The 27,769-nt window shown below is 37.4% G+C and overlaps 1 protein-coding gene across 1 annotated transcript; it reads right to left on the bottom strand.

Annotated features, from left to right (window-relative positions):
• Nucleotides 1-508: 508 nt before the first annotated feature.
• LOC141336005 (growth arrest-specific protein 6-like) lies at nt 509-25,936 on the bottom strand. The gene is made up of 15 exons (XM_073841513.1): nt 25,679-25,936; nt 25,436-25,596; nt 22,256-22,280; nt 22,095-22,157; nt 17,921-18,043; nt 15,625-15,744; nt 14,061-14,186; nt 12,171-12,292; nt 10,179-10,297; nt 9,904-10,093; nt 8,043-8,207; nt 7,781-7,949; nt 6,383-6,525; nt 6,047-6,254; nt 509-1,160 (listed from the first exon to the last, which is right to left on the bottom strand). Exons 1-15 carry the CDS (start codon nt 25,737-25,739, stop codon nt 1,009-1,011), a joined length of 1,947 nt encoding a protein of 648 aa, XP_073697614.1. The 5' UTR covers nt 25,740-25,936; the 3' UTR covers nt 509-1,008.
• Nucleotides 25,937-27,769: the final 1,833 nt, after the last annotated feature.

Genomic DNA, 27,769 nt, shown 5'->3' with positions numbered 1-27,769 from the left:
CTGTCAACAGACAGAAAACAAACACATTTTCGCCAGGTTTTTAGGAGTTAGATATGTTGAATATATTAGTATAATTTATAGCCAAAAATCCCAATCCCAAATCATTGGAACATCAAGTTAAACCAACCATAATATTTTGATTAGTAATATGCATTGCTAAGAACGTAATTTGGACAACTTTAAGGAGTATTTTCTCAATATTTAGATTTTTTTGCATCCTCAGATTCCAGATCTCGGCCAAATATTGCCCTCTCCTAACAAACCATACATCAATATAAAGCTTATTTATTCAGCTTTCAGATGATGTATAAATAAAAATCTGAAATTTTGTGGTCCAGAGTCACAAATATGAACAAACCTATGGTTTTAGTGTAGTGTTTTTGTGAATTTAGTGTTTGTATAGTTGCATTGTGTGCTTCTGATCTTTGTGTTTTATAAGGAACCGTGTAAAATAACTCATCAGGATAGCTTATGAGTTATTTTGAACATCTGTGGACAGAATTCATGATCATAACAACACCATCCTCCTTTATTAGTTTTCATCAAGCGTTTCAGTCTCACACACAGAGCAAACATGAACAAAATACAAAACAACTTCAACAATAAAAACAAGATTAAAAAAGACGAACAAACGAGGGACTAAAAAAACCTCCTCAACTCAAACTACTGAACGATGATGATGATGATGATGATGATGAAGAAGTTGAGCACCTACATCGAGGCCTGAAGGCCTTTAATGGTAGTTGGGTGTTTTAGTCGTCCTCCTCTAAAGCGTTTTACAGTGACATATGTACAGTTACAGTATTTTACAGCACGCTGTCAGTAGCTTGTGTTTGATTGGTCTAACGTGAGTAATACATCGATACGCGGCTCTGTGCTATATGTGCGTGATGTGCGCGAGTGTGGCGAGGGATCCGGCTTTACTAAGGCCTTTGTGGATCCGTTGACTGGATCCGGATTAAAGCTCCTCCCGCAGTGGAAAGCACTTGGCTGGACTTTCAGCTGCTGTTATTGCTGCTCGTCCACCAGGGGGCAGGAGTGAGAGCGGATGTCGTTGTGTTTGTGTTGGGCCTCGTCCACGTCCAGCAGCTGACCGTTGACCCGCACGTCCATGCAGCCCGTGTAGAAGGCCGACACCGGAGTGGACACCAGAGACACATCTGCACAAACAAACAACATCAGGGACCGATTGACACCTGAACTGCCTGCAGATTCACTCAGAGTCACATTTCAACATCAACCACCTCAAAGTTTGTTGTATTTTTTAGAAAACAAACAATGTCTGATTACAAGTCACACCGGGTCAAAACTGCTTTGCTGATAGAAAAGTTGTAAAAGTCACATTCAGAAAAAAATACTAAAAAATAATGAACTTAGTGTATTTTAAGTGTATTTTAGTTCCCACTCACTCCACAACAAATGATTTAAATTGAAAGTATAGTAAATAAAAAAAACACATGACTCCGGAAATAACTAAAATAAAAGAATTCATAAATATTACATTTTCTGTTTTTATTCCGCATGTCCTTAAACCTTTGAACTTCACCATAACAGAAAGATTCCAATAGAGAGTACATTACACTGCTGTCTTAGAGAAAAGCAAAACAAGTTTTTTTAAGAACACAAGATGAGACTGAAGTAAGATGGGTGTGAGACTGGTTTAAATTATGTGAGACCAATATGAGACTGAAGTAAGACTAATGTTGAGACTGACATAAGATTGAAGTGAAATGGATGTGAGATTGGTTTAAGTGATAAAAGATTATGTAATGCAAGACTGATGTAAGACTAATGTGAGACTGATGTAAGACTAATGCAAGACTGATGTAAGACTAATGCAAGATGTAAGACTAATGCAAGACTAACGCAAGACTGATGTAAGACTAATGCAAGACTGATTTAAGACTAAGGCGAGATGTAAGACTAACGCAAGACTGATGTAAGACTAATGCAAGACTGATGTAAGACTAATGCAAGACTGATGTAAGACTAATGCAAGACTGATGTAAGACTAATGCGAGATGTAAGACTAATGCAAGACTGATGTAAGACTAATGCGAGATGTAAGACTAATGCAAGACTGATGTAAGACTAATGCGAGATGTAAGACTAATGCAAGACTGATGTAAGACTAATGCAAGACTGATGTAAGACTAATGCAAGACTGATTTAAGACTAAGGCGAGATGTAAGACTAACGCAAGACTGATGTAAGACTAATGCAAGACTGATGTAAGACTAATGCAAGACTGATGTAAGACTAATGCAAGACTGATGTAAGACTAATGTGAGACTCAAGACAAACGTGAGACTAATGTGAGACTAATGCGAGACTGATGTAAGACTAATGCGAGATGTAAGACTAATGCAAGACTGATGTAAGACTAATGCAAGACTAATGCAAGACTGATGTAAGACTAATGTGAGACTAATGTGAGACTCAAGACTAATGTGAGACTAATGCAAGAGTGATGTAAGACTAATGTGAGACTAATGCAAGAGTGATGAAAGACTAATTTGAGACTAATTTGAGACTAATGTGAGACTAATGTAAGAGTGATGAAAGACTAATTTGAGACTAATGTGAGACTAATGCAAGAGTGATGAAAGACTAATTTGAGACTAATGTGAGACTAATGCAAGAGTGATGAAAGACTAATGTGAGACTAATGCAAGAGTGATGAAAGACTAATGTGAGACTAATGCAAGAGTGATGTAAGACTAATGTGAGACTAATGTAAGAGTGATGAAAGACTAATTTGAGACTAATTTGAGACTAATGTGAGACTAATGTAAGAGTGATGAAAGACTAATTTGAGACTAATGTGAGACTAATGCAAGAGTGATGAAAGACTAATTTGAGACTAATTTGAGACTAATGTGAGACTAATGTAAGAGTGATGAAAGACTAATTTGAGACTAATGTGAGACTAATGCAAGAGTGATGAAAGACTAATTTGAGACTAATGTGAGACTAATGCAAGAGTGATGAAAGACTAATGTGAGACTAATGCAAGAGTGATGAAAGACTAATGTGAGACTAATGCAAGAGTGATGTAAGACTAATGTGAGACTAATGTAAGAGTGATGAAAGACTAATTTGAGACTAATGTGAGACTAATGTAAGAGTGATGAAAGACTAATTTGAGACTAATGTGAGACTAATGCAAGAGTGATGTAAGACTAATGTGAGACTAATGTAAGAGTGATGAAAGACTAATTTGAGACTAATGTGAGACTAATGCAAGAGTGATGAAAGACTAATTTGAGACTAATGTGAGACTAATGCAAGAGTGATGAAAGACTAATGTGAGACTAATGCAAGAGTGATGAAAGACTAATGTGAGACTAATGCAAGAGTGATGTAAGACTAATGTGAGACTAATGCAAGAGTGATGTAAGACTAATGTGAGACTAATGTAAGAGTGATGTAAGACTAATGTGAGACTAATGCAAGAGTGATGAAAGACTAATGTGAGACTAATGCAAGAGTGATGTAAGACTAATGTGAGACTAATGCAAGAGTGATGAAAGACTAATTTGAGACTAATTTGAGACTAATGTGAGACTAATGTAAGAGTGATGAAAGACTAATTTGAGACTAATGTGAGACTAATGCAAGAGTGATGAAAGACTAATGTGAGACTAATGTAAGAGTGATGTAAGACTAATTTGAGACTAATGTGAGACTAATGCAAGAGTGATGAAAGACTAATTTGAGACTAATGCAAGACTGATGTAAGACTAATGCAAGACTGATGTAAGACTAATGTGAGACTCAAGACAAACGTGAGACTAATGTGAGACTAATGCGAGACTGATGTAAGACTAATGCGAGATGTAAGACTAATGCAAGACTGATGTAAGACTAATGCAAGACTAATGCAAGACTGATGTAAGACTAATGTGAGACTAATGTGAGACTCAAGACTAATGTGAGACTAATGCAAGAGTGATGTAAGACTAATGTGAGACTAATGCAAGAGTGATGAAAGACTAATTTGAGACTAATTTGAGACTAATGTGAGACTAATGTAAGAGTGATGAAAGACTAATTTGAGACTAATGTGAGACTAATGCAAGAGTGATGAAAGACTAATTTGAGACTAATGTGAGACTAATGCAAGAGTGATGAAAGACTAATGTGAGACTAATGCAAGAGTGATGAAAGACTAATGTGAGACTAATGCAAGAGTGATGTAAGACTAATGTGAGACTAATGCAAGAGTGATGAGAGACTAATTTGAGACTAATGTGAGACTAATGTAAGAGTGATGAAAGACTAATTTGAGACTAATGTGAGACTAATGCAAGAGTGATGAAAGACTGATTTGAGACTAATGTGAGACTAATGTGAGACTAATGTAAGAGTGATGAAAGACTAATTTGAGACTAATGTGAGACTAATGCAAGAGTGATGAAAGACTAATGTGAGACTAATGCAAGAGTGATGTAAGACTAATGTGAGACTAATGCAAGAGTGATGTAAGACTAATGTGAGACTAATGCAAGAGTGATGTAAGACTAATGTGAGACTAATGTAAGAGTGATGTAAGACTAATGTGAGACTAATGCAAGAGTGATGAAAGACTAATGTGAGACTAATGCAAGAGTGATGTAAGACTAATGTGAGACTAATGCAAGAGTGATGAAAGACTAATTTGAGACTAATTTGAGACTAATGTGAGACTAATGTAAGAGTGATGAAAGACTAATTTGAGACTAATGTGAGACTAATGCAAGAGTGATGAAAGACTAATGTGAGACTAATGTAAGAGTGATGTAAGACTAATTTGAGACTAATGTGAGACTAATGCAAGAGTGATGAAAGACTAATTTGAGACTAATGCAAGACTGATGTAAGACTAATGCAAGACTGATGTAAGACTAATGTGAGACTCAAGACAAACGTGAGACTAATGTGAGACTAATGCGAGACTGATGTAAGACTAATGCGAGATGTAAGACTAATGCAAGACTGATGTAAGACTAATGCAAGACTAATGCAAGACTGATGTAAGACTAATGTGAGACTAATGTGAGACTCAAGACTAATGTGAGACTAATGCAAGAGTGATGTAAGACTAATGTGAGACTAATGCAAGAGTGATGAAAGACTAATTTGAGACTAATTTGAGACTAATGTGAGACTAATGTAAGAGTGATGAAAGACTAATTTGAGACTAATGTGAGACTAATGCAAGAGTGATGAAAGACTAATTTGAGACTAATGTGAGACTAATGCAAGAGTGATGAAAGACTAATGTGAGACTAATGCAAGAGTGATGAAAGACTAATGTGAGACTAATGCAAGAGTGATGTAAGACTAATGTGAGACTAATGCAAGAGTGATGAGAGACTAATTTGAGACTAATGTGAGACTAATGTAAGAGTGATGAAAGACTAATTTGAGACTAATGTGAGACTAATGCAAGAGTGATGAAAGACTGATTTGAGACTAATGTGAGACTAATGTGAGACTAATGTAAGAGTGATGAAAGACTAATTTGAGACTAATGTGAGACTAATGCAAGAGTGATGAAAGACTAATGTGAGACTAATGCAAGAGTGATGTAAGACTAATGTGAGACTAATGCAAGAGTGATGTAAGACTAATGTGAGACTAATGCAAGAGTGATGTAAGACTAATGTGAGACTAATGTGAGACTAATGCAAGAGTGATGTAAGACTAATTTGAGACTAATGTGAGACTAATGCAAGAGTGATGAAAGACTAATGTGAGACTAATGCAAGAGTGATGTAAGACTAATTTGAGACTAATGTGAGACTAATGCAAGAGTGATGAAAGACTAATGTGAGACTAATGCAAGAGTGATGTAAGACTAATGTGAGACTAATGTGAGACTAATGTAAGAGTGATGAAAGACTAATTTGAGACTAATGTGAGACTAATGCAAGAGTGATGAAAGACTAATGTGAGACTAATGCAAGAGTGATGTAAGACTAATTTGAGACTAATGTGAGACTAATGCAAGAGTGATGAAAGACTAATATGAGACTAATGTAAGACTGAAGTGAGACATTACCTGGAATCCCTCCTATAAAGGTGCTGTAGGAGGACGCCAGATCCAGAGCGTCTACATTCTCCACCATCTCCGTCTGCGCGAGCTGCCCGTCCACCTCCAGCAGGGAGCTGTTCCCGAACACCGTCACGTTCACAGTGTGTGTTTGAGCGTCACGCAGATTCACCGCAACACTGGCCACCACCACATCACCGAACGACACCAGCACGTGCTGCGGATCACAGATCAACACTATATACATGTGGAGCTTCAGAGCACAGAACATGTCACACATCAGCATCTCACACACACACACACACACACACACACACACACACACACACACACACACACACACACCTCACTCCACTCCAGCGTCCCTGGATGATAGTCCGACAAAGAGACGGAGAACGGGACTCTGTCCTGACGAACCAGAGCAAACAGGACGCCCACGGAGGATGCAGGACGCAGGGTCACGTGAACACTGAGCGTCTGATTGTCACCTACAGAAAACAGGGTTATTATAGCTAATGAAAACGGAAACCATTAAAAAACATTGTTTTGAAGAAAAAAAAACATAGTCACCAATGAAATATTTCTAATGCATTTCATTTAACTTAATACACCAAAATAAACCCCTTAAACAAAAACTGAAAAAAGAGAACTAAACAGACACATTGAAAGGTAGTAATAAAAAATAAATAAATAATAAAAAAACACAACAAAACTTTACAATTTTTATGAAATTTTAAACCATAATTTTGCCAGATTCACAAAATAAACCAAGTCTACACCAGTGTTGGGGAAAGTTACTTTTAAAAGTAATGCATTACAATATTGAGTTACACACTATAAAAGTAACTTATTATGTTACAAAGTAACTTTTTATGGAAAGTAATGCGCTACATTACTTTTGCGTTACTTTTTCAATCTGGGCAGGGCTTGCTTGTTTGTTTTTAGTATAAAAAGTTGTATTTTTGTCAAATAAAAAAGCCTTTTCACATCAAAAGCCTCAGGTTTAGAGAAAAGTTAATTGACGTCTGTACAGTAGACCACAGAAGAACAAATGTCAACTCTACAGAAATTAAAAAAGGTAATTTTTGCTTATTAGTGTGGATGAATTGGATCATCGAAGGTCGGCAGCAAAGACATCGGTTAATAAACTGGGATTAAATACATAAAGGACATTTGTATTATTTAACATATTTAATTATTGCAGGTTTGCATTGAATTTCAGTGTTTTTATTCATTTTGAAGAATACTGTATCTGTTTTTTAGTGATGTTTACATTTATTCTAGAACTAAAGTAACATCTTACTCACAATTTCTCTCCACATGGGGACAGGAGAGCTTTTAATCAATAAATGGGGGAAAAGTAACTGGTGTTACTTATTTGAAAAAGTAACTCAGATATTTTCTTGTCAATTAAAAGGTAACTTTAGTAGTTACTTGGAAAAAGTAATATTATTACTTAACTTGTAATGCGTTACCCCCAACACTGGTCTACACACACTAGTGCAGTTATTAACTAAAACTAAACTATTAAAAATATCTTTTTTATTAATTACTAGTAAAATTACTTAAAGTAAGTAAGTAAACAAAGCCAAATAAAAATGTTTAAAGAAAAAAATAACAATAAAAATGACAAAAGTACATACCAAAAATCAAATGAACTGAAAATATAAAAATAAAAGCTAATTAAAAAATAAGTAATTAATGTAATAGCATATAACTAGTACTAAAATACCCCTGACACACCATGGCTGTGGTTGAAGTAGGCGAATCCGTGTCCAGGGTAGAAAGCGCTGTGGTCCTCGACGGAGTAGCACTGCATTCGCTCGTTGTGCCGGATGGTTTCCTGAATGGACGTGTCCTCACCGGTTAACCAGCGCCAGTCTTTCATACACCCGTCCAGTCGAGGGTTAACCTGCGTCACAAACACATAAAGAGACAGGGCATGTTCAGATCAGCATTACTAATTGAAGTCATCTTAATCATGTTTCCAATGATTGAAGCTCACCCTGCTGACCAGCCCATCTTCTCTGAAGGGAACGCCGCCCACCGTCAGGTTGAGCTCATGCATGCCTTTATTCATTGTGAACAGATCTCCGTTCACTGCGATCTTCATCACCGCCTCCCTGTCAATCTTGATGACGAGGCTCCGCCCCTGTTCTTCAACTGAGATCTGAGTGGACCAATGAGAGAGAGTCAGTCGGGTCACATATATTTCTATAGCGCTTTATACAACTTAAAATCACTTCAAAGCAGCTTCACGGAAATAAACAGGAAACAATGTTGCACAATTCATCAATTATTAAACTAATCAGCTGTAAAGCTCTGCAGAAGACAATATTCAGATCAATTTAGTTCAGTCATTAAGTGATACTGTGTGCATCAAAATATAAACAGATAGGAATATAAATTTGTTAAAAGTCGTTTTTAAGTTTTCTGAACATAATGTCTAGTGACATTATCCACATCATGAGTTCATTTTCAGATTTTGAAGTTTCAGCAGATCTACATTATGTTTTAAATCATTTAAATTAAAACAATTATCATGCAACATTTAATGCAACTTTATGAATTTAAGACTTTCTGCTTTAATTAAAGATCCTTTGAAGGCCTTTGTGGAAAATGAAGACTTTTTTAAACATGCAGAAACACTTAAGAAGTAATAAAAGTTTTTTATATATATATATATAGACTACCGCTCAAAAGTTTGGGATCAGTAAGATTTATGTTTTTAAAGAAGTCACTTCTGCTCATCAAGGCTGCATTTATTTGATCAAAAACACAGAAAATTATATTATTAGTAATATTGCAAAATGTTATTATAATATAGGTCTCAAGTGTTATTTGATCCTTCAGAAATCATTCTAATTTGCTGATTTATTATTAGAATATTTAATTTTGGAAACAGTTGTGCTGCCAAATATATATTTTTTTTTTTGGAACCTGTGATTATTTTTTTAGGATTCAAAAAGAACAGCATTTATTCAAAATATAAATCCTTTCTAACAATGTAACCCTATGCTATGACTTTTTATTAATTTAACACATCCTTGGTGAATAAAAGTATTGATTTTTTTTAAATAAAAGAAAGAATAAAAATTTACTGACTCCAAACCTTTGAACATTAGTGTATATTGTTAGAAAACCTTTCTATTTTAAATAAATGCTGTTTATTTGAACCTTTTATTGATCAAAGAATCCTAAATAAAAAAATAACACAGGTTGCAAAAGATATTAAGCAGCACAACTGTTTTCAACACTGATAATAAATCAGCAAATTAGAATGATTTCTGAATTATTATGTGACACTGAAGACTAGAGTAATGATGCTGAAAATTCAACTTTGATCATAGAAATAAATTAGAATTCTGTATTTTTGATTACATAAACACCGCCTTGATGTGCATAAGAAACTTCTTTAAAAAACATTAACTGATCCCAAACTTATAATAGTGTATATATAAAAAATGCAAATCACACAGACAATAACTAAAACACATGGTCTTAATTTACAAACATACATTATTTTAAATTACTTTTTAATTACATTTTTGTGTAATATGAATTCATAAGGTGGTGTTAATGTTCTAAGAAATACTGTTTGGAAGGCTGAAATGTAAAAAAAAATATATATATATATATAAAGAAAAATTAGAAAATTATAGAGCGTTTTAAGAGTTTTGTAATTAAACAAACAGACTTAGAATTATTCTGCCTCACAAAAAAAGTAAAAAAAAAAAAAAAATTATGAAATGTTGCAAGCTAAACTCGAAGCCCCATCTCCCCTGAGCTCAATGTGTCGTGTGTGCAAAGCTCTGTATCTCAATTGTGTGCCTGTGATTAGCATGACCCCTGCGTTGACCTCTGACCTTATGCCACTGGCCGTCATTGACCTGCGGTCCACTGCTGGTCACTCGACTCACGGCTCCATACTTCAGCTGCAGCTCCAGCTTCCCATGATGCATCACCAGAACAATCCAGGAGCTGTTCAAGTGGCCGCCGGCGAAGAAGATCACGCCCTCGGGGTCGTAAGTCCTGAGGTCAAACTCCGCCGTGAATCTGAGAGGAGCAAGTCAGGATCAAACAAGACGTCAACACAGATATTCCAGTGAAGTCTCTGCTGCAAAGCATGATGTGTGCTCACCCCGTCTGGACCCTGCGGCGGAAGCGCAGACGCACCACAGGAATCCCGCTGAACATGCGGCCCAGGTACAGCGAGCGCGAGTTCCTCTTCATGTCCACCGGCCGGTGAAGCTCGATGGACTTCAGACACACAGAGAGGAAGATGAGACAAACATTCACAAAAAACTCAATGTCTCAAGTAGCACAGGTATATTTGTAGCAATTAAAGTTAAAGATATTAAGTTCCATGAAGATCATGTTCAATGAAGGTATTTTTTGAATTTCCTACTGTAAGTATTTCAAAACTTCATTTTTGATTAGTAATATGCATTGCTAAGAACTTCATTTGGACAACTTTAGAGGTGACTTTCTCAGTATTTAGATTTTTTTTGCACCCTCAGATTCCAGATTTTCAAATAGTTCTACTGTATTTCAAATATTTTCCAATCCTGACAAACCATACATCAACAGTAAACTCATTTATTCAGCTTTCAGATGACGTATAAATCTCAATTTTAAAAAATGGACCCTTATGACTGGTTTCGTGGTTCAGGATCACGAATCAACAAAATGAAGATTCACACTGAAGAAAGAAAACTAAACTTAAAAACAACAAAAGAAAACAGGAAAGACTTGTTAATATTTGTCAAGACTTGCTGAGATTAAAAGTTTGAATTAGATTTTATTTATGTATTTTCAGTTTAATTTTAAGGTTTAGTAATTTTATGTGCTCCTATTATTAGTTTTCATTGCCAGTTATTTGGTTAAAGCAGGGCTGGTAGTTAACTAAAACTAAAATTAAAACCATTAGAAAAAAACATTTTCATTACTTGATATATATATTTTTTATTTCAGTTCATTTCCATGGCAACATTTCTCATTTTAGTTTAGTTTAACTTGATACTAAAATAAAATAAATTATGAAAACTATATTTATATAAAAATGAAAATGTTACAAAAGTTAATAAAACTTCTAAATAAAATAAAAAACATTATATGAGTATCTCAATAATACTCAAAAAACAGTCAGAGTTTTAGAATCATAAATGAAGAGTATTATTATTATTATAGTTGTTTATTATTAATGATGATGTTTCAAATTAACAGAAGCTAGTCCAGTTTGACGTGATTGGTTTCTGCTAAAAGCATGTTGTCACAAGCAGAAACAGTTCAAAGAAACAGAAATCAAACACTGAATAACTAAACAAAACTAAAAGTCATTTTCAAAAGACAGAAATGAAAGGAAAACTACCCAGCCACCAGCAGAACATGAAACATGAAAACTGACTTAAATTGAACATTTGAAAATCGAAAATAAAGTCATACTGACCACAAAGTATTGAATGATAATGTCTGTATTCATGTACAGTATATTTAGTGTGTACCTGGCATTCATCACGTTATAGGGACCAAATGTCCCCACAAGGATAGGAATACCAGTAGATTTTGACCTTGTGGGGACATTTCTTAGGTCCCCATGAGGAAACAGGCTGTGTGTGTGTGTGTGTGTGTGTGTGTGTGTGTGTGTGTGTGTGTGTGTGTGTGTGTGTGTGTGTGTGTGTGTGTGTGTGTGTGTGTGTGTGTGTGTGTGTGTGTGTGTGTGAGTGTGTGTGTGTGTGTGTGTGTGTGTGTGTGTGTGTGTGTGTGTGTGTGTGTGTGTGTGTGTGTGTGTGTGTGTGTGTGTGTGTGTATATATATATATGTAAGTGTGTGTGTGTGTGTGTGTGTGTGTGTGTGTGTGTGTGTGTGTATATATATATATGTAAGTGTGTGTGTGTGTGTGTGTGTGTGTGTGTGTGTGTATATATATATATATATATGTAAGTGTGTGTGTGTGTGTGTGTGTGTGTGTATATATATATATGTAAGTGTGTGTGTGTGTGTGTGTGTGTGTGTGTGTGTGTATATATATATATATATGTAAGTGTGTGTGTGTGTGTGTGTGTGTGTGTGTGTGTGTGTGTGTGTGTGTGTGTGTGTGTGTGTGTGTGTGTGTAAGTGTGTGTGTGTTCACCTCACAGCTCCTGAGGTCTGGTCCCAGTCTCTTCCCCTGCCGTCCGTCACAGTAGCAGCGGAAACTTCCAGGCGTGTTCACACACTCCTCCTCACACACATGCGACTCACACTCGTCCACATCTGAGCGGAGCAACAGGAGAGATTCATGAGCTCAAACACAACTGACCAAAACACACTCCAACATCACACTCAATATTTCTATCTGCCAACATCAGACGTACACTTTCACCTCATTCCTCTAAAAAACAGCCTTTATAAACCATGATCTAAAAGTTTCGTTCTTGACCTGCTCTGAGGGACCTGAAGTGAAACACACAGATGTTACATAATCTTTACTCTTGTTTTGGATGTAACAGCACATGCTGGCAGACGTGAGATCAGGAGAGAGCAGTGAACATGAATCTTCATGTTTTCTGTGGAAATATGATTGTAACTCTGCTGATGGGAAACTTGAAAGATGTTTAAATACATGAACCACAAATAAGCTGGAAGAATTTTCCTTGGATCCGACTGAAGTGGATCTGTTGAAGCGTTATGTAAGCAGTTTCCTCTCAATGTTTCTGACTAGGTGAAAAGCCACAAAAAAAATAGATTCCCAAAAGAACATCGTATAATGAGACTGAAACGTCATGTGCTGAGACTCAGAGACGACCAACATTATGATCAAATAATCAGACTGACGCCACATTCGAGCAGGGCTATTCTTCTCAACGACTAAAGCTTACTTAAAATAAAATAAATAATCTAAAAAACTTTTTTTTTTTCAGCTATTTGTCAAGACAGCATTTCCGATTCTCATTTTAGTTTAACTTGATGACCTACAATAACTATAGCTGGGTAAAAAATGTTTAAACTATATGGACATTTTTTAATGAAAATATCCTAACCCTAACTAGATAAAAAAGTTTGTCAAGAAAAACGTTAAGTTGGCTTGAGAAAGCCGGACCAGAAAGTTTGAAAAGTTTGAAAGATGTAAAAAGTTAAATAGTTTGAAATAGTTTGAAGTTTAACATAGTTTTGAAAGCTTAAAGTTAATTATACAAACAAACAAACAAACAAACAAACAAACAAACAGACAGACAGACAGACAGACAGACAGACAGACAGACAGATAGATAGATAGCAAGTTACTAGCATGTTGATAGAATGTTTCTATCATGATTAGTATTTTACTAGCATGATTAGCACGTTACTAGCAGGTTATTAGCATGGTTAACAAGTTACTAGCATGTTGTTAGCATGATTAGCAAGTTGCTATCATGTTTCTAGCATGATTAGCAAGTTGCTTTCGTGTTTCTAGCATGATTAGCATGTCACTAGCATATTTCTACCATTATTAACAAGTTACTAGCATGTTGTTAGCATTTTCCAACAAGATTAGTACACTTCTAGCATGATTACCATGTTGTTGGCATTATGTCACTAACATGATTAGCAAGTTGATAGCATGTTTCTACCATTATGAGCAAGTTGCTAGCGTGTTGTTAGCATTTTTCAACAAGATTAGTACATTTCTAGCATGATTACAATGTTGTTGGCATTATGTCACTAACATGATTAGCAAGTTGATAGCATGTTTCTACCATTATGAGCAAGTTGCTAGCGTGTTGTTAGCATTTTTCAACAAGATTAGCAAGTTGCTAGCATGATTCTAGCATGATTACCATGTTGTTTGTATGATGTTACTAGCATGTTTTTAGCATGATTAGCAAGTTAAGTCTCAGAATAATAATAAGTTTAAATAGCATTTCAGTAAAACTCAATTTCAACTAAATTGAATTACTAAAATTAAAGTGGAAATGAAAACTAATTATATATATATATATATATATATATATATACGGTATATATACACATTTTACTGTACAGTAAGATCCTGTAAACTCACCTACACAGCTCTTGGTGATGTTGTCATAGAAGAATCCCTCGTCACACAGGCAGTCGTAGCTTCCAATCAGGTTTGAGCAGTGAGCGGATCCGCACACGTCTGGAGTCTCCACACACTCATCCACATCTGTGGAGAAACCAGCAAACACACTGAAGGAAGTACTTTTATTCATTTCGAGAATAAAGTTGAAATATTCTGAGAATGAAGTCGAAATGTTTTGGAAATAAAGTCGAAATACTACGAGAATAAAGTCAAAATATTTTGAGAATTTAAATTAATAATACTATATTCTCGTAGTATTCCGGCTTTATTCTCATAGTATTTTGACTTTATTCTCGTAGTATTCCAACTTTATTCTCGTAGTATTCCGACTTTATTCTAGTAGTATTCTGACTTTATTCTCGTAGTATTCCGACTTTATTCTCGTAGTATTCCGACTTTATTCTCGTAGTATTCCGACTTTATTCTCGTAGTATTCCGACTTTATTCTCGTAGTATTCCGACTTTATTCTCGTAGTATTCCGACTTTATTCTCGTAGTATTCCGACTTTATTCTCGTAGTATTCCGACTTTATTCTCGTAGTATTCCGACTTTATTCTCGTAGTATTCCGACTTTATTCTCGTAGTATTCCGACTTCATTCTCGTAGTATTCCGACTTTATTCTCGTAGTATTCCGACTTTATTCTCGTAGTATTCCGACTTTATTCTAGTAGTATTCCGACTTTATTCTAGTAGTATTCCGACTTTATTCTCGTAGTATTCCGACTTTATTCTCGTAGTATTCCGACTTTATTCTAGTAGTATTCCGACTTTATTCTCGTAGTATTCCGACTTTATTCTCGTAGTATTCCGACTTTATTCTAGTAGTATTCCGACTTTATTCTAGTAGTATTCCGACTTTATTCTAGTAGTATTCCGACTTTATTCTAGTAGTATTCCGACTTTATTCTCGTAGTATTCCGACTTTATTCTCGTAGTATTCCGACTTTATTCTAGTAGTATTCCGACTTTATTCTCGTAGTATTTTGACTTGATTCGCGTAGTATTCTGACTTTATTCTCGTAGTATTACGACTTTATTTTCATGGTATTTTGACTTTGTTCTCGTAGTATTCTGACTTTATTCTCGTAGTATTTCGACTTTATTCTCATAATATTGCGATCTTGTAATATTAAGATGTTTTTCTTTTTTAACATGGCACTAAAATGCTCTCATAGTAATGAGTAGTACTGTAAGGAATAGTAAAAAAAATTATAATATTGTGTAAGAGATATAAGAGATAATATTGGTGTAATAATGCAATATATACTGTATACATTTGTTTTTTATACATGAAAATATATGAATGATCATATTTGCATTGCTAAGCTAAATTTGAGTAAAACCTAAATTAAACTTTTAAACCACAAGCTAAAGAAATACTTTCAAAGACTTCAAATGAGAGCTCACATGCACATGTCACACATGTCTACAGCAGTAATGTTTGTGGTTGCTTTGGTTTTGTGTTTGTCCTCCAGGTCAGACGTATATTTTCCGGCGCCAGCGCTCACGCTCACACTCACCCAGACATGTGCGGTGGCCCGAGAGCGTGTATCCCTGACGACAGGAGCAACGGTAACTGCCCATGGTGTTGTTACAGTGGTGCTCACAGCCGCCGTTACCTCTGCTGCACTCGTCCACATCTGCAAATCACAAACACACACGCCGTTAGCCAATCAGGAGGAGCACGGGTCTCAGTGATTGGCTGGAGCGGTGCCGCTGGGCGGAGTCCTGTGGGAACAGAGACTCAGTGTTGGGCGGTTGGCAGAAAGTCACTCACACTTTCCTCTCAACATCAAGAGGATCCTGCATGAATCATCAGAGACGTGAATGCGGCTCTATGCTGCGACTGACGCTGATCAAAACTCTGCAGCCGCACCGGCGCTTCTCAACGGGATCGATGAGTCACGGCTCAATACAAGCTACACGTACACATCCACTCAGGAACTCAAGAAACTCCAACAACGAGTGTCTGGCAGGATGTTGCTAAGATGTACTGAATGGTTGTTAATATGTTGCTATGTGGTTGCTAGGGTGTTGTGGGCGATTTCTAGGGCATTAAAATGTGATGTTTTAACTTGGCAAACAATACTTATAGTGTTCCAATGCATAATAACCCACTCAGCTTATGCTGACTTAGAGAATGTGATGGATGATCCTGCAGGGTTCGAGATCTACTAGCACAACCTGTGCTACTATAAGAGCATCGTGCATCATCTGATATGAGCAGGTCAGCAGAAGAACGGCAGGATGGGACAGGAAGTGCTGCATCACTGCATCAGTCTCCATTCACATCCTCAATGACATTCAGAACTAAACACCCCCATCAATATGTCCTCACAGCAACACTCCGTGACAGCAGACCGAGATGTTCCCGATAATCAAATAAGACATTTTTCAAATCTAGATGCATTTGGGAGGCTCTCAGAAATCTTTCAGAACATGAAATATGAAACCATACAGAAGGTGTTTAGATCAAGTGTGTCTCACACATCCTGAAAAATGAATCCAAAAGATTTCGATCGCCATCTGGTGGGTGGCTGTAGCATAGCTCATAAACCCCATCCTGTAAATATGAGTTGTGAGCCAGACTAAAATATCAAACTGCACTTCTAATTCATTTTTAGTATGTTCACATTTGCTTTTAATTAGTTATTTGATACTATGACAATAGGGTGTGGCGTTATAATTGTGAACTTGTCTGTAGGAGTTTGGGTGGGACTTTGATACCGCAGCTCCACTACTGTGCAGACTCACGCTCCAAACAAACCATTATTATCATTATTGCGCAGACTCATGCTCCAAATGAATCACTGATGAACAGACTCAGCCCCAAATGAGACTCAAGCTTCAAATTATTTGAATCATTACTGCACAGACTCAGGCTCCAAATAAATCACTAATGAACAGACTCAGGCCCAAATGAATCACTTCTGCGCAGACTCTGGCTCCAAATTAATCACTAGTGAACAGACTCAACCCTAAATGAATCACTACTGCACAGACTCAGGCTCCAAATGAATCACTAGTGAACAGACTCAACCCTAAATGAATCACTACTGCACAGACTCAGGCTCCAAATGAATCACTAGTGAACAGACTCAACCCTAAATGAATCACTACTGCACAGACTCAGGCTCCAAATGAATCACTAGTGAACAGCCTCAACCCCAAATGAATCACTAATGAACAGACTCAACTCCAAATGAATCACTACTGCACAGACTCAGGCTCCAAATGAATCACTAGTGAACAGCCTCAACCCCAAATGAATCACTAATGAACAGACTCAACTCCAAACGAATCACTACTGCACAGACTCAGGCTCCAAATGAATCACTAATGAACAGACTCAACCCTAAATGAATCACTACTGCACAGACTCAGGCTCCAAATGAATCACTAGTGAACAGACTCAACCCTAAATGAATCACTACTGCACAGACTCAGGCTCCAAATGAATCACTAGTGAACAGACTCAACCCCAAATGAATCACTAATGAACAGACTCAACTCCAAACGAATCACTACTGTGCAGACTCTGGGTCCAAATGAATCACTAATGAACAGACTCAACTCCAAACGAATCACTACTGTGCAGACTCTGGGTCCAAATGAATCACTAATGAACAGACTCAACCCCAAACGGATCATTAATGCACAGACTCACACTTCAAATGAATCGCTCATGCTCCTAAAAAATTTCCACTGCACAGAATCTGCTCCAGATAAATCACTACAGGACAGACTTGGGCTTTACTGGCACAGGATCAGCATTTTTAACCTGAATGTGTGTGTGTCTGAAAAGTGTGTTTGTACCTTTCTCACACCTGACGCCGCTCCATCCCGTGAAACAATGACACTGGAATTCGCCCTTTTTGTCCTCACAGCGCACTGTCCCGTAATGATTGCAGGGGTTCGGGGAACATTGGTCTGGAATGTCTGCCAGAGAGATAGACAGAGAAAGAGAGATCATCATCAACAGTAAATCCACACTGAGTCACGAAACATTCACATTCTGTACTGTGCCGTTTGAAACAGTAACATCCTATAACTACATGCTTTTCCCTGCAGCTGTAACTTTGTAACCTAAATGATGTTACATTTATTCATTTAGCAGATGCTTCTATTCAAGAATAAAGCAAATGATTCATCATAAAGATATATTATTATATATTATTTAACATGAACTAACAATGTAAAACACTTCTAAATATAAACATATAAATTGCTTTGCCTTGGTCCTGTTACTTGGTTTTGTTAATGCATTACCTGACATACATTTTACTTATTGTAGAGTGTTACTGGTAAAGTTAACTAAATTTAACATCCCACATGGTCTTGTCATGTCAGCTGAAAATCAAAGTCATTTCAGAGGTGGAGTTATTAAAATGTACTGAAAGATTCTGACGACATTCATTGCTCTATATAATAAAGTCATTGATGAATCATTCACACATTCACACAGTCTTTGAGCTCTGCATTCGGATGACTCTCTGCTCGTCTCGGATGCAATTGCTGACGGTGCATGAGCCCCAGAAGCCCGACCGAACACAGAGGAGAAAGACAGGAAGAGATAAGAGATGCAGCATCTCTCTCTCTGACTCAGGGCTTCTGCTGGACACAAACCAGCCAATCACAGCGCAGCACGAGGCTGCCTCCGAATCAGCAGAAATGAGTAGAGCAGGACGAGCTTCCAGCCGACGTCATGAAAATCGTCACACACACACCCACCTGACGGGCTTCGCTCATTCAGATGCTCACACACACTTCAAACCTGATTTACTAAGTGACGAGATGAGAACGAGAGGAGCGAGATGTTCAGACACAAGATCAAACTCACAGTGAGCTCTTGATGTAGATATAAATAACAGATCACTGCTGCAAACGCACTGCAGCACTGCACACACACACACACACACACACACACACACACACACACACAGAATGAAGCTACAGTGCAAAATTTTTGTATGTTTGCCTACTGACAAAGAAATGATCAGTCTATAATTTTAATTGTAGGTTAATTTGAACAGTGAGAGACAGAATAACGACAAAAAAAATTCTGAAAAACACATTTCAAAAAAGTTATAAATTGATTTATATTTTAATGAGTGAAAAGTATTTGATACTAGGGATGTAACGGTATTGTAAATACCGTCGTACCGCAATAGCAATTTTTTTCGATACTACCGTGGTCGCATGACTCGATAAAACCATAGTTCTTCTAAGAAAAGTTTGCTCAGGCGAATGGAGCGAACGGGAGGTAGCGGGAACTACAATTCCCATCAGCCCAGGTGTGGCCGTCATCCTTTGCGGTCTGTTGCCCGGCCCCCTTGAACGTCAAGTTCATTTTATTTTCGATATAGCGGCAGATCACAATAGAAGTCATTTAAGGTTATCTTTCCTATAGAACAGGTCTATATATTGTTCTTTTATTAAACAAACTAAATTGCCTTATGTTATTTATCTTACTTACACGAAGGCATGTCATTTCTGTCTCTACACTGTCACGCGTTTACAATGTCTCCTCCGCGAAAACACGGACTGGATCGCGGACTCCATTCATAAAAACGGAATTTACTATAGCGCGAAATGCCACGGAATTTGTCGATTATTGGATTAATAAATCAAAAGTTGGTCTGTCACTTAATTCAAATCGCGATATGGACTAGTGTCTGTGAAAACTGAAATGGAGAAAGACCGTTTTTAATATGAATCCTGCATGTTCCGTTTGCCTCTGTGTTATGAATGGAGGAGACACGTTTTTTTTTTTTTTACTACACTCATACTGAAGCACGCGTGACGCTCACGCTTATTTTTGGCCTTTGCATCTCACATGAACAGATAACTCAGTCTCCAAAGCTGCTGTGAGTGTCACTTTTACCGTTTCATTTGAGAAAACTAGCATCATATCATACTACGGTATACACAGAAACTTTACGGCAACCTGTCAAAATAAAAGTACGGTTTAACATGAAACAGAACAATATTAGTCTTGTATTACTTTTGTACAGTATAATGTAGGTGTGCATATATTCCTATTTAAATAATTTACGTAAAACAATATGATAAAAAAATAAATATTACAACAAGATTAACCACTTAATTGTAGAACAAAAATACTACAATTATTATTTAAACGTTTTAAACTGAATATAATTTTTCTTCCATGTATTGATTTTAACAGTAAACCTCTGTTTGTTTGCCAAAAATTAAAAGGGTTTATTTTTCATTTGATTAAAAATAAATGTTTATTCTTTCATTTGATTATCAGAAAAATAAAAACACACAAGAATTTCTAAAAAAAAAAAAAAGCAAAAGATTGTGGAGCCCTATTGTTCAAAATGTTAAAACAGAGTTTTGGACTTATTTTTCCACTGAAATGAATGTTTTCGTTACTACACAAAGTAGGCTAAAGTACTGCGAAAAAAAAGTAATGTGGTTACATGGTTTAATAATTTTTTGTTATTAAAATTGAAAAATTGAAGTTCCTGTTTAAAAGTTTACAGATAGATGGCTAATTCGTATGCCATTTATATGTTCAGTGTTCATGTAAACTGTTTAATAAACACTTCTGGCACTTTTTTCGAGTCTCTTCATTAGTTTTGTTTTTCCTGTAAACGATTCAATAAATACCGTACCGTGACATTCATACCGAGGTATTACCGTACCGTGAAGTTTTGATACCGTTACATCCCTATTTGATACCATATCAATCAGCAAGATTTCTGGCTCCCAGGTGTCTTTTATACAGGTAACAGACTGACTCTCTTTAAGGGAGTGCTCCTAATCTCAGCTTGTTACTTGTATAAAAGACACCTGTCCACAGAAGAAATCAACCAATCAGATTCCAAACTCTCCACCATGACCAAGGCCAAAGAGCTGTCCAAGGATGTCAGGGACAAGATTGTAGACCTACACAAGACTGGAATGGGCTACAAGACCATCGCCAAGCAGCTTGGTGAGAAGGAGACAACAGTTGCTGTGATTATTCGCAAATGGAAGAAACACAAAATAACTGTCTCCCTGGGGCTCCATGCGAGATCTCACCTCGTGGAGTTACAATGATCATGAGAACGATGAGGAATCAGCCCAGAACTACACAGGAGGATCTCGTCAATGATCTGAAGGCAGCTGGGACCATAGTCACCAAGAAAACAATTGGTAAACCACTACGCCGTGAAGAACTGAAATCCTGCAGCGCCCAGAAGGTCCCCACATGTACAGGCCCAAATAAACATCTGAATGATTCAGAGGAGAACTGGGTGAAAGTGTTGTGGTCGGATGAGACCAAAATTCAGCTCTTTGGCATCAACTCAACTCGCCGTGTTTGGAGGAGGAGGAATGCTGCCTATGACCCCAAGAACACCATCCCCATCGCCAAACATGGAGGTGAACACACGCTTTGGGGGTGTTTTTCTGCTAAAGGGACAGGACAACTACACAGCATCAAAGGGACGATGGACGAGGACATATACCATCAAATATTGGGTGAGAACCATTAAGAATGGGTGGTGGATGGGTATTCCAGCATGACAATGACCCCAAGGCAACAAAGGAGTGGCTCAAGAAGAAGCACATGAAGGTCTTGGAGTGGACTAGCCAGTCTCCAGACCTTAATCCCATAGAAAATCTGTGGAGGGAGCAGAAGGTTCGAGTTGCCAAACATCAGCCTCCAAACCTTAATGACTTGGAGAGGATGTGCAAAGAGATGTGTGCAAACCTGCTGGACAACTACGAAAAACGTCTGACCTCTGTGATTGCCAACAAGGGTCAAATACTTATTTCACTCATTAAAATGCAAATCAATTTATAACTTTTTTGAAATGTGGTTTTCAGATTTTTTCCGTTGTTATTCTGTCTCTGACTGTTCAAATAAACCTACCATTAAAATTATAGACTCATTTCTTGCCAGTGGGCAAATGTACAAAATCAGCAGGGGATCAAATAATTTCTTCCCTCACTGTAAATGGATGGATATGACACTCACTGTGGACGCAGGTAATCAGATCCTGTTTCTTCTTCTCAGAGTCTCCAAACTTCTCCATACATGCTGGGGCATTAAAAAGAATCAAACATCTCCATCAGCATCAGCAGATGATTCAGCAAATCAACTCAATGCATTTGTGAAAAGAGCTGCAGGAGACTCACCCTGATACTTCGGGTAGAAATATTCCTATAAAAGACAAAAAGCCCTGATGAGAAAAGACTAATTATAAACAGTATAACAGGTTTTGCTCTTGAATGGTTAGTTATGAAGACACATGAGAACTGCAGACAGTCCATGATGACTCCGTTCCTGTCCTGACATGTCGAGCCCATATTTTGTCTTACATGAAGGTGGATAATGTGTCTTGTCTCATGTTTCTAAGACGGTATGAAAGGACACACAAACACACACATACACACTGCAAGGGTATGAGGTGGAGTAAAACTACTGAAGACTTCAGTCTCATTATATACACTAATATCCCTGCAGTATTTAATGCAACAGCATTAATGAGAGCAAATGAATCATAAGTGACCCCATTGACCCCTGAGCTAATCGATGTCACATCCTCTGTGGATTAAAGTCACGCAGCTCTTCAACCAGGACGCAGTGGCTGCAGGTAAGTAACCTGGTAACCAGCATGCTGACTCACTCACACACTGCAGTGAGAAATCTGCAGAGTCAGAGAAGCCGGTCGCACGCGCTCCCGCTGAATAATGCATGCAGGGAGTGGAAATCCAACATCCCTGACACGCAAACCTGCTTCACATCTCCTTGACTCACCTCACCTCATTCTGCTCTCAGGAGACACGTGTCTGCACTTGGTAAAGTTGATTCCAGGATTTCTCATGGTCAAGCTAATAATAGAAAGTCTTAGGGGACTGAAGTCATAATAATCTGTTATGCTTCCCAAACATTCCCAATCCTTACAGACAGAGCAAACGGGATTAAATCTAATCAGCGCATTCATGAGATGCGTGCAGGGAACGGCGCGTCAGACATGTGCCGCCACACTGGAATTCATTCTGTATCAAAAACACATTCCAGGCTCGGCAGTCAGTCACAGCGGCGACACGCCCCTCGGGGACCAATCGGGAAGCTCACAGATGGGCTCATTTGCATATCAGCTCCCAGAGGAGAACAGCCTGTGTTTGAGGAATCATATTCATGCGGTGTTATTGACCTGAATCAGGTGCAGTGCACTGACTCATGGGAGAATACCACGGCAATAATAGCATCAGTGCGGAATATCTCACATTCATATCAAGTTTTTGTTACGTAGACAAGTTTAGGACTGTAATGCTCAACATGTAGTTTGGTGCAAAGTGTCAATGAAAACTGTCAGTTTGTAAAACAATCAGGTTGATTATTTAGAGTTTATGATTATGCGTGAGTTCGAATGAGTTTACAACCACTTTATTTCCCTCATTATACAGTTTTAAAGACATGCTCTATAAATGTGACAACCTCCCTGTTAAATGGACCACTGCAGCCCTACAAGAGACTATGTAGTGCACACTAACATAGAATCATTACAGAAGCAGTCTATAGAAAACATCAACTGGAATTCAGCACATTGACTAAAGCGATTAATCGCTGCAGTAATGCACACCATTTAGTTAAATAGTTACTGACTAGGATAGGGCACTATCATCACAGAAGAGATAGATGAGGCTCAAACATCAGCTGGAATGCAGAGCATGGACTAAACTGATTAATCTCACCAGCGTTAGTTAGTTAGCTAGCAAACATCACTGAGTGCTCACTAGCTAGGGATTGACATCATTGCTTTGAGGAAGATTAGGATGAAAGATCAACAAAAAAAAGATGGAGTCGAATGCATCGACTAAACTGATTAATCATGGCCAATTAGTTATTTGTTAGTCAATCAAGTGCACTTTATCAAGGGATCGACACTATTGTTACAGTAAAGGATGATAAGGATGAAATTTGGCGTCACAAATAAGCTAGAGTCTTTTTTTAAAGGCAGCATCAGGTAACTCTAAACAACTGGTCGCTTGATTAGTGAGCATCCCTAAGTGCACACTTGTTAGGGATCGACACTCATTACTGAAGAGGAAGATTAGGATGAAAGACATCATTAAAAATAAGATAAGAGTCGACTACATTGACTAAACAGATTAATTGCAACATCAGGGAATGCTAAACAATTAGCTGCCTGATTAGTGAGCATCCCTAAGTGCACACTTGTTAGGGATTGACACTCATTACTGAAGAGGAAGATTAGGATGAAAGATGACATCAAGAATAAGCCGGAGTCAAATGCACTGACTAAACCGATTAATCGCCTCAGCAGGGAATGGTAATTGATTAGTTATTAGATAGTTAGGCAGAATCATCAAGTGCACACTATCTAGGGATCAACACTCATTACAATAGAGGACGATGATGATGAAAGACCCCATCAGAAACAGGCTGGAGTCAAATGCATTGACTAAACCGATTAATCACGGCATCAGGAAATGCTAACCAATTACTTAGTTCGGGAGCAATATCAAGTTCACACTATCTAGGGATCGACAGTCATTATAACAGAGGACAATGATGATGAAAGAATACCACATCAAAAATTTGCTGGAGTCAAATGCATTGACTAAACCAATTAATCGTGGCATCAGGGAATGCAAACTAATTAGTTATGAGTTAGTAGGGACCATCATATAGTGTGCACTATGTAGGGACTGACAATATCATTACAGAAAAGGTTGATGAGGATGAAAGAATGCATCAAAAATAATCTAGAGTCAAATGCATTGACTAAACCAATTATTTGCAGCATCATTAGTTGCTTGATTAGTGAGCATGCCCAAGTGCACACAGGCTAGGGATCGACACTCGTTGCAGAAGAGGAAGATTAGGATGAAAGCTGATCAAAAATAAACTGGAGTCGAATGCACCGACTAATGCTAACCAATTAGTTATGAGTTAGTAGGGAGCATCATAAAGTGCACACTATGTAGGGACTGACACTATCATTACAGAAAAGGATGATGAGGATGAAAGATTGCATCAAAAATTAGTCGAATGCACATTATAAACCGATTAATCGCGGCATCAGGGAATGCTAACCAATTAGTTAGTGGGGAGTATCATAAAGTGCACACTATTAAATGCCACTGAGTCAAATGCATTGACTAAACCGATTAATCACAGCATCAGTTTAGTCATTAGTTAGTTAGGGAGCATCATCGAGTGCTCTAGTTTGAATAAGATGAAGAATCAGTGAGGATCACATCAAACATTGGCTGTAATGCAGAGCATCTGTTAAAGCGATGAACTGGAGCAGTGGCGTAGGCTGGTTAGTTCTGTAAGACTCTTACCGTCTCAGGGTCATTCTCAAACACTTCTCTCGCCTCCTCTTTAGTGCATCTCTCCTCCACACACTCCCTCTCCAGATGACCCTGCTTGGTCTCCTCGAACACCTGGTTCGCCCTCCGGTGTCTGCGGAGGAACTCGTTCGCCTCCTTCGGCGACAAGGACACTGAAAACAGCAGAAAGTCTCAAGTTGTGCCGCTCAGAGTAGTTGCAGTAGAATAGAATAGCGGCTGTTTTGTCGTACTTACACTGAGAGGAGCAGCCGATACACAGCAGGACGAGGCAGCAGCTCGACACAAACTCTCTCATGTTGGTTCTGCGTCAAACTTTCGCTCGTTCTGGATCAGAATCCCGCACGGAGCCGCCACATTCAAACCCGAACACGAACGTTTCTGCAGCACATTCAAGCCTCTTCTCTCTTTCTCTCTCACTCCCGCACTCTCTGTATTTCGCCCTCGACTCCTCTCTCTCTCTCTCTCTCTCTCTCTCTCTCTCTCTCTCTCTCTCTCTCTCTCTCTCTCTCTAAACGTGAGCGGCAGATTCGTCGGTTTATTGGTGAAAGTTGCGGTGAGCGCAGGGAGTTCCCGATGCAGAATTTTCCTCCGCAATAGCAGATCACTGCAGCACATACTACACATGCACTGGGAAAAGATGCCTTTAAAGCGATACATCACCCAAAAAACGACAGTGTCATCGTGTCCTTCAGAACCTGTGTGACTTTCTGTTTCAGTGCGACACAAAAGGAGAAGCTCAGCAGAATGTTCAGGCTGCTCTGGGTCATACTGTACAATGACAGTCAATGGGGACTAGAGTTGTTGAGCTTTGAACAAGGACAAAACCGCACCATAAAAGTCTTCTAAAGTAATACACAGACCACAAAACCAGTCAAAAGGGTCATTTTTGTGAAATTAAGATTTATATATCGTCTGAAAGCTGAATAAATAAGCTTTCACTTGATGTATGGTCGGGGACAAAGACATTCAAAATGTCAAAAAATTACAAAAGTGATTTAATGTCCATAGAAAGCATGTTAAATGTAAGTAAAGTTTCTACTTTAAAGGTTTCAAAAGTTTTCAGAGAATAGTGTGTCAAAATTTGTCATTCAATGTAACACAATATGTAAAAATGTAAACATGCTTATTCTGACTTGAACATATTAAAATATATAAAATAATAAGGGAGTATATTTAATTTTATTGTGTTTTAAATTAGTAAAAAATACTAATAAAATAGGATAGTGGCAACTTTATAAAAATGTAGAATTACAACTAATTTTTGGTTGAAAGTTTTAATATGTCATAGATTGATTTTTGCTGTAAATGTGCCTGACAAGATTATTACACTGAATGGCATTTTAGTGAATGTCTTCTGTAAATTAGGGGAAAATGTATAATATTTATTTTTTGCTCAGAAAAACAAAAACAAAAATGCAATTAAATTAAACAGAAGACTTTTTAATATATTTTTGGGTAAAACAACAACAATTTAAAGCAGTATTACACTTATTGTTTTTATGCTTAAACCATTTTTTAACTTTAACTATTTGAAAATGTGTAATCTGTGGGTGCAAAAAATCTAAATATTGAGAAAATTGTCTTTAAAGTTGTCCAAATGAAGTTCTTAGCAATGCATATTACTAATCAAAAGTTTATATATATATTATATTTATTTACGGAAGGAAATTTGCTAAATATCTTCATGGAACATGATCTTAATATCCTAATGATTTTTGGCATAAAAGAAAAATGTATAATTTTGACCCATCCCATGTATTTTTGGCTTTTGCTACAAATCTACCTGTGCTACTTAAGACTCCAGGTCACATACTGTATGTGTGGGCCAATTCACATATTTACGCACTATTCTGTGTGGTTTTGTAGTGTAAATAGTGTGAGTAGTGTGTTTACACTGAAAATTCCAACATTGACTGCACTGTAAATAGCCAGATAATGCACTTATTTAAGTAAAAAAAAAATCAGTGTGGAATATTTCATGCGCTCTAAAGCTGGATGACAAAATAAACAAAAAATTATACACTAGACGGCCCCCCCAAAAAAGGGAACGTTAGCTAAAAGTGTTCTAGTAACATTAATAGAACTTTTCAAGTTGTCTGGTCTTGCACAAAAACATTCCTGGAACATTTTCTGAATGGTTTTTGTTAACATTTTTTCCCTAAAGCGAAACCATAATTTATTGGGACACTTTCAACATTTTTTCACATTATCTGTTTATTCGCTATTGTTCAGAAAATGGTAATAAAATATGACTAGAACTCAGAGCTAAACAAATTCATGTTGACAATGTCAGATAACATTGATAGAAAGGTAAGTTACAGTCAA

The sequence above is a fragment of the Garra rufa genome, chromosome 6, assembly GCF_049309525.1.
Source record: "Garra rufa chromosome 6, GarRuf1.0, whole genome shotgun sequence".
NCBI lineage: Eukaryota > Metazoa > Chordata > Actinopteri > Cypriniformes > Cyprinidae > Garra > Garra rufa.
This window is presented reverse-complemented; position numbering and strand designations above follow the sequence as displayed.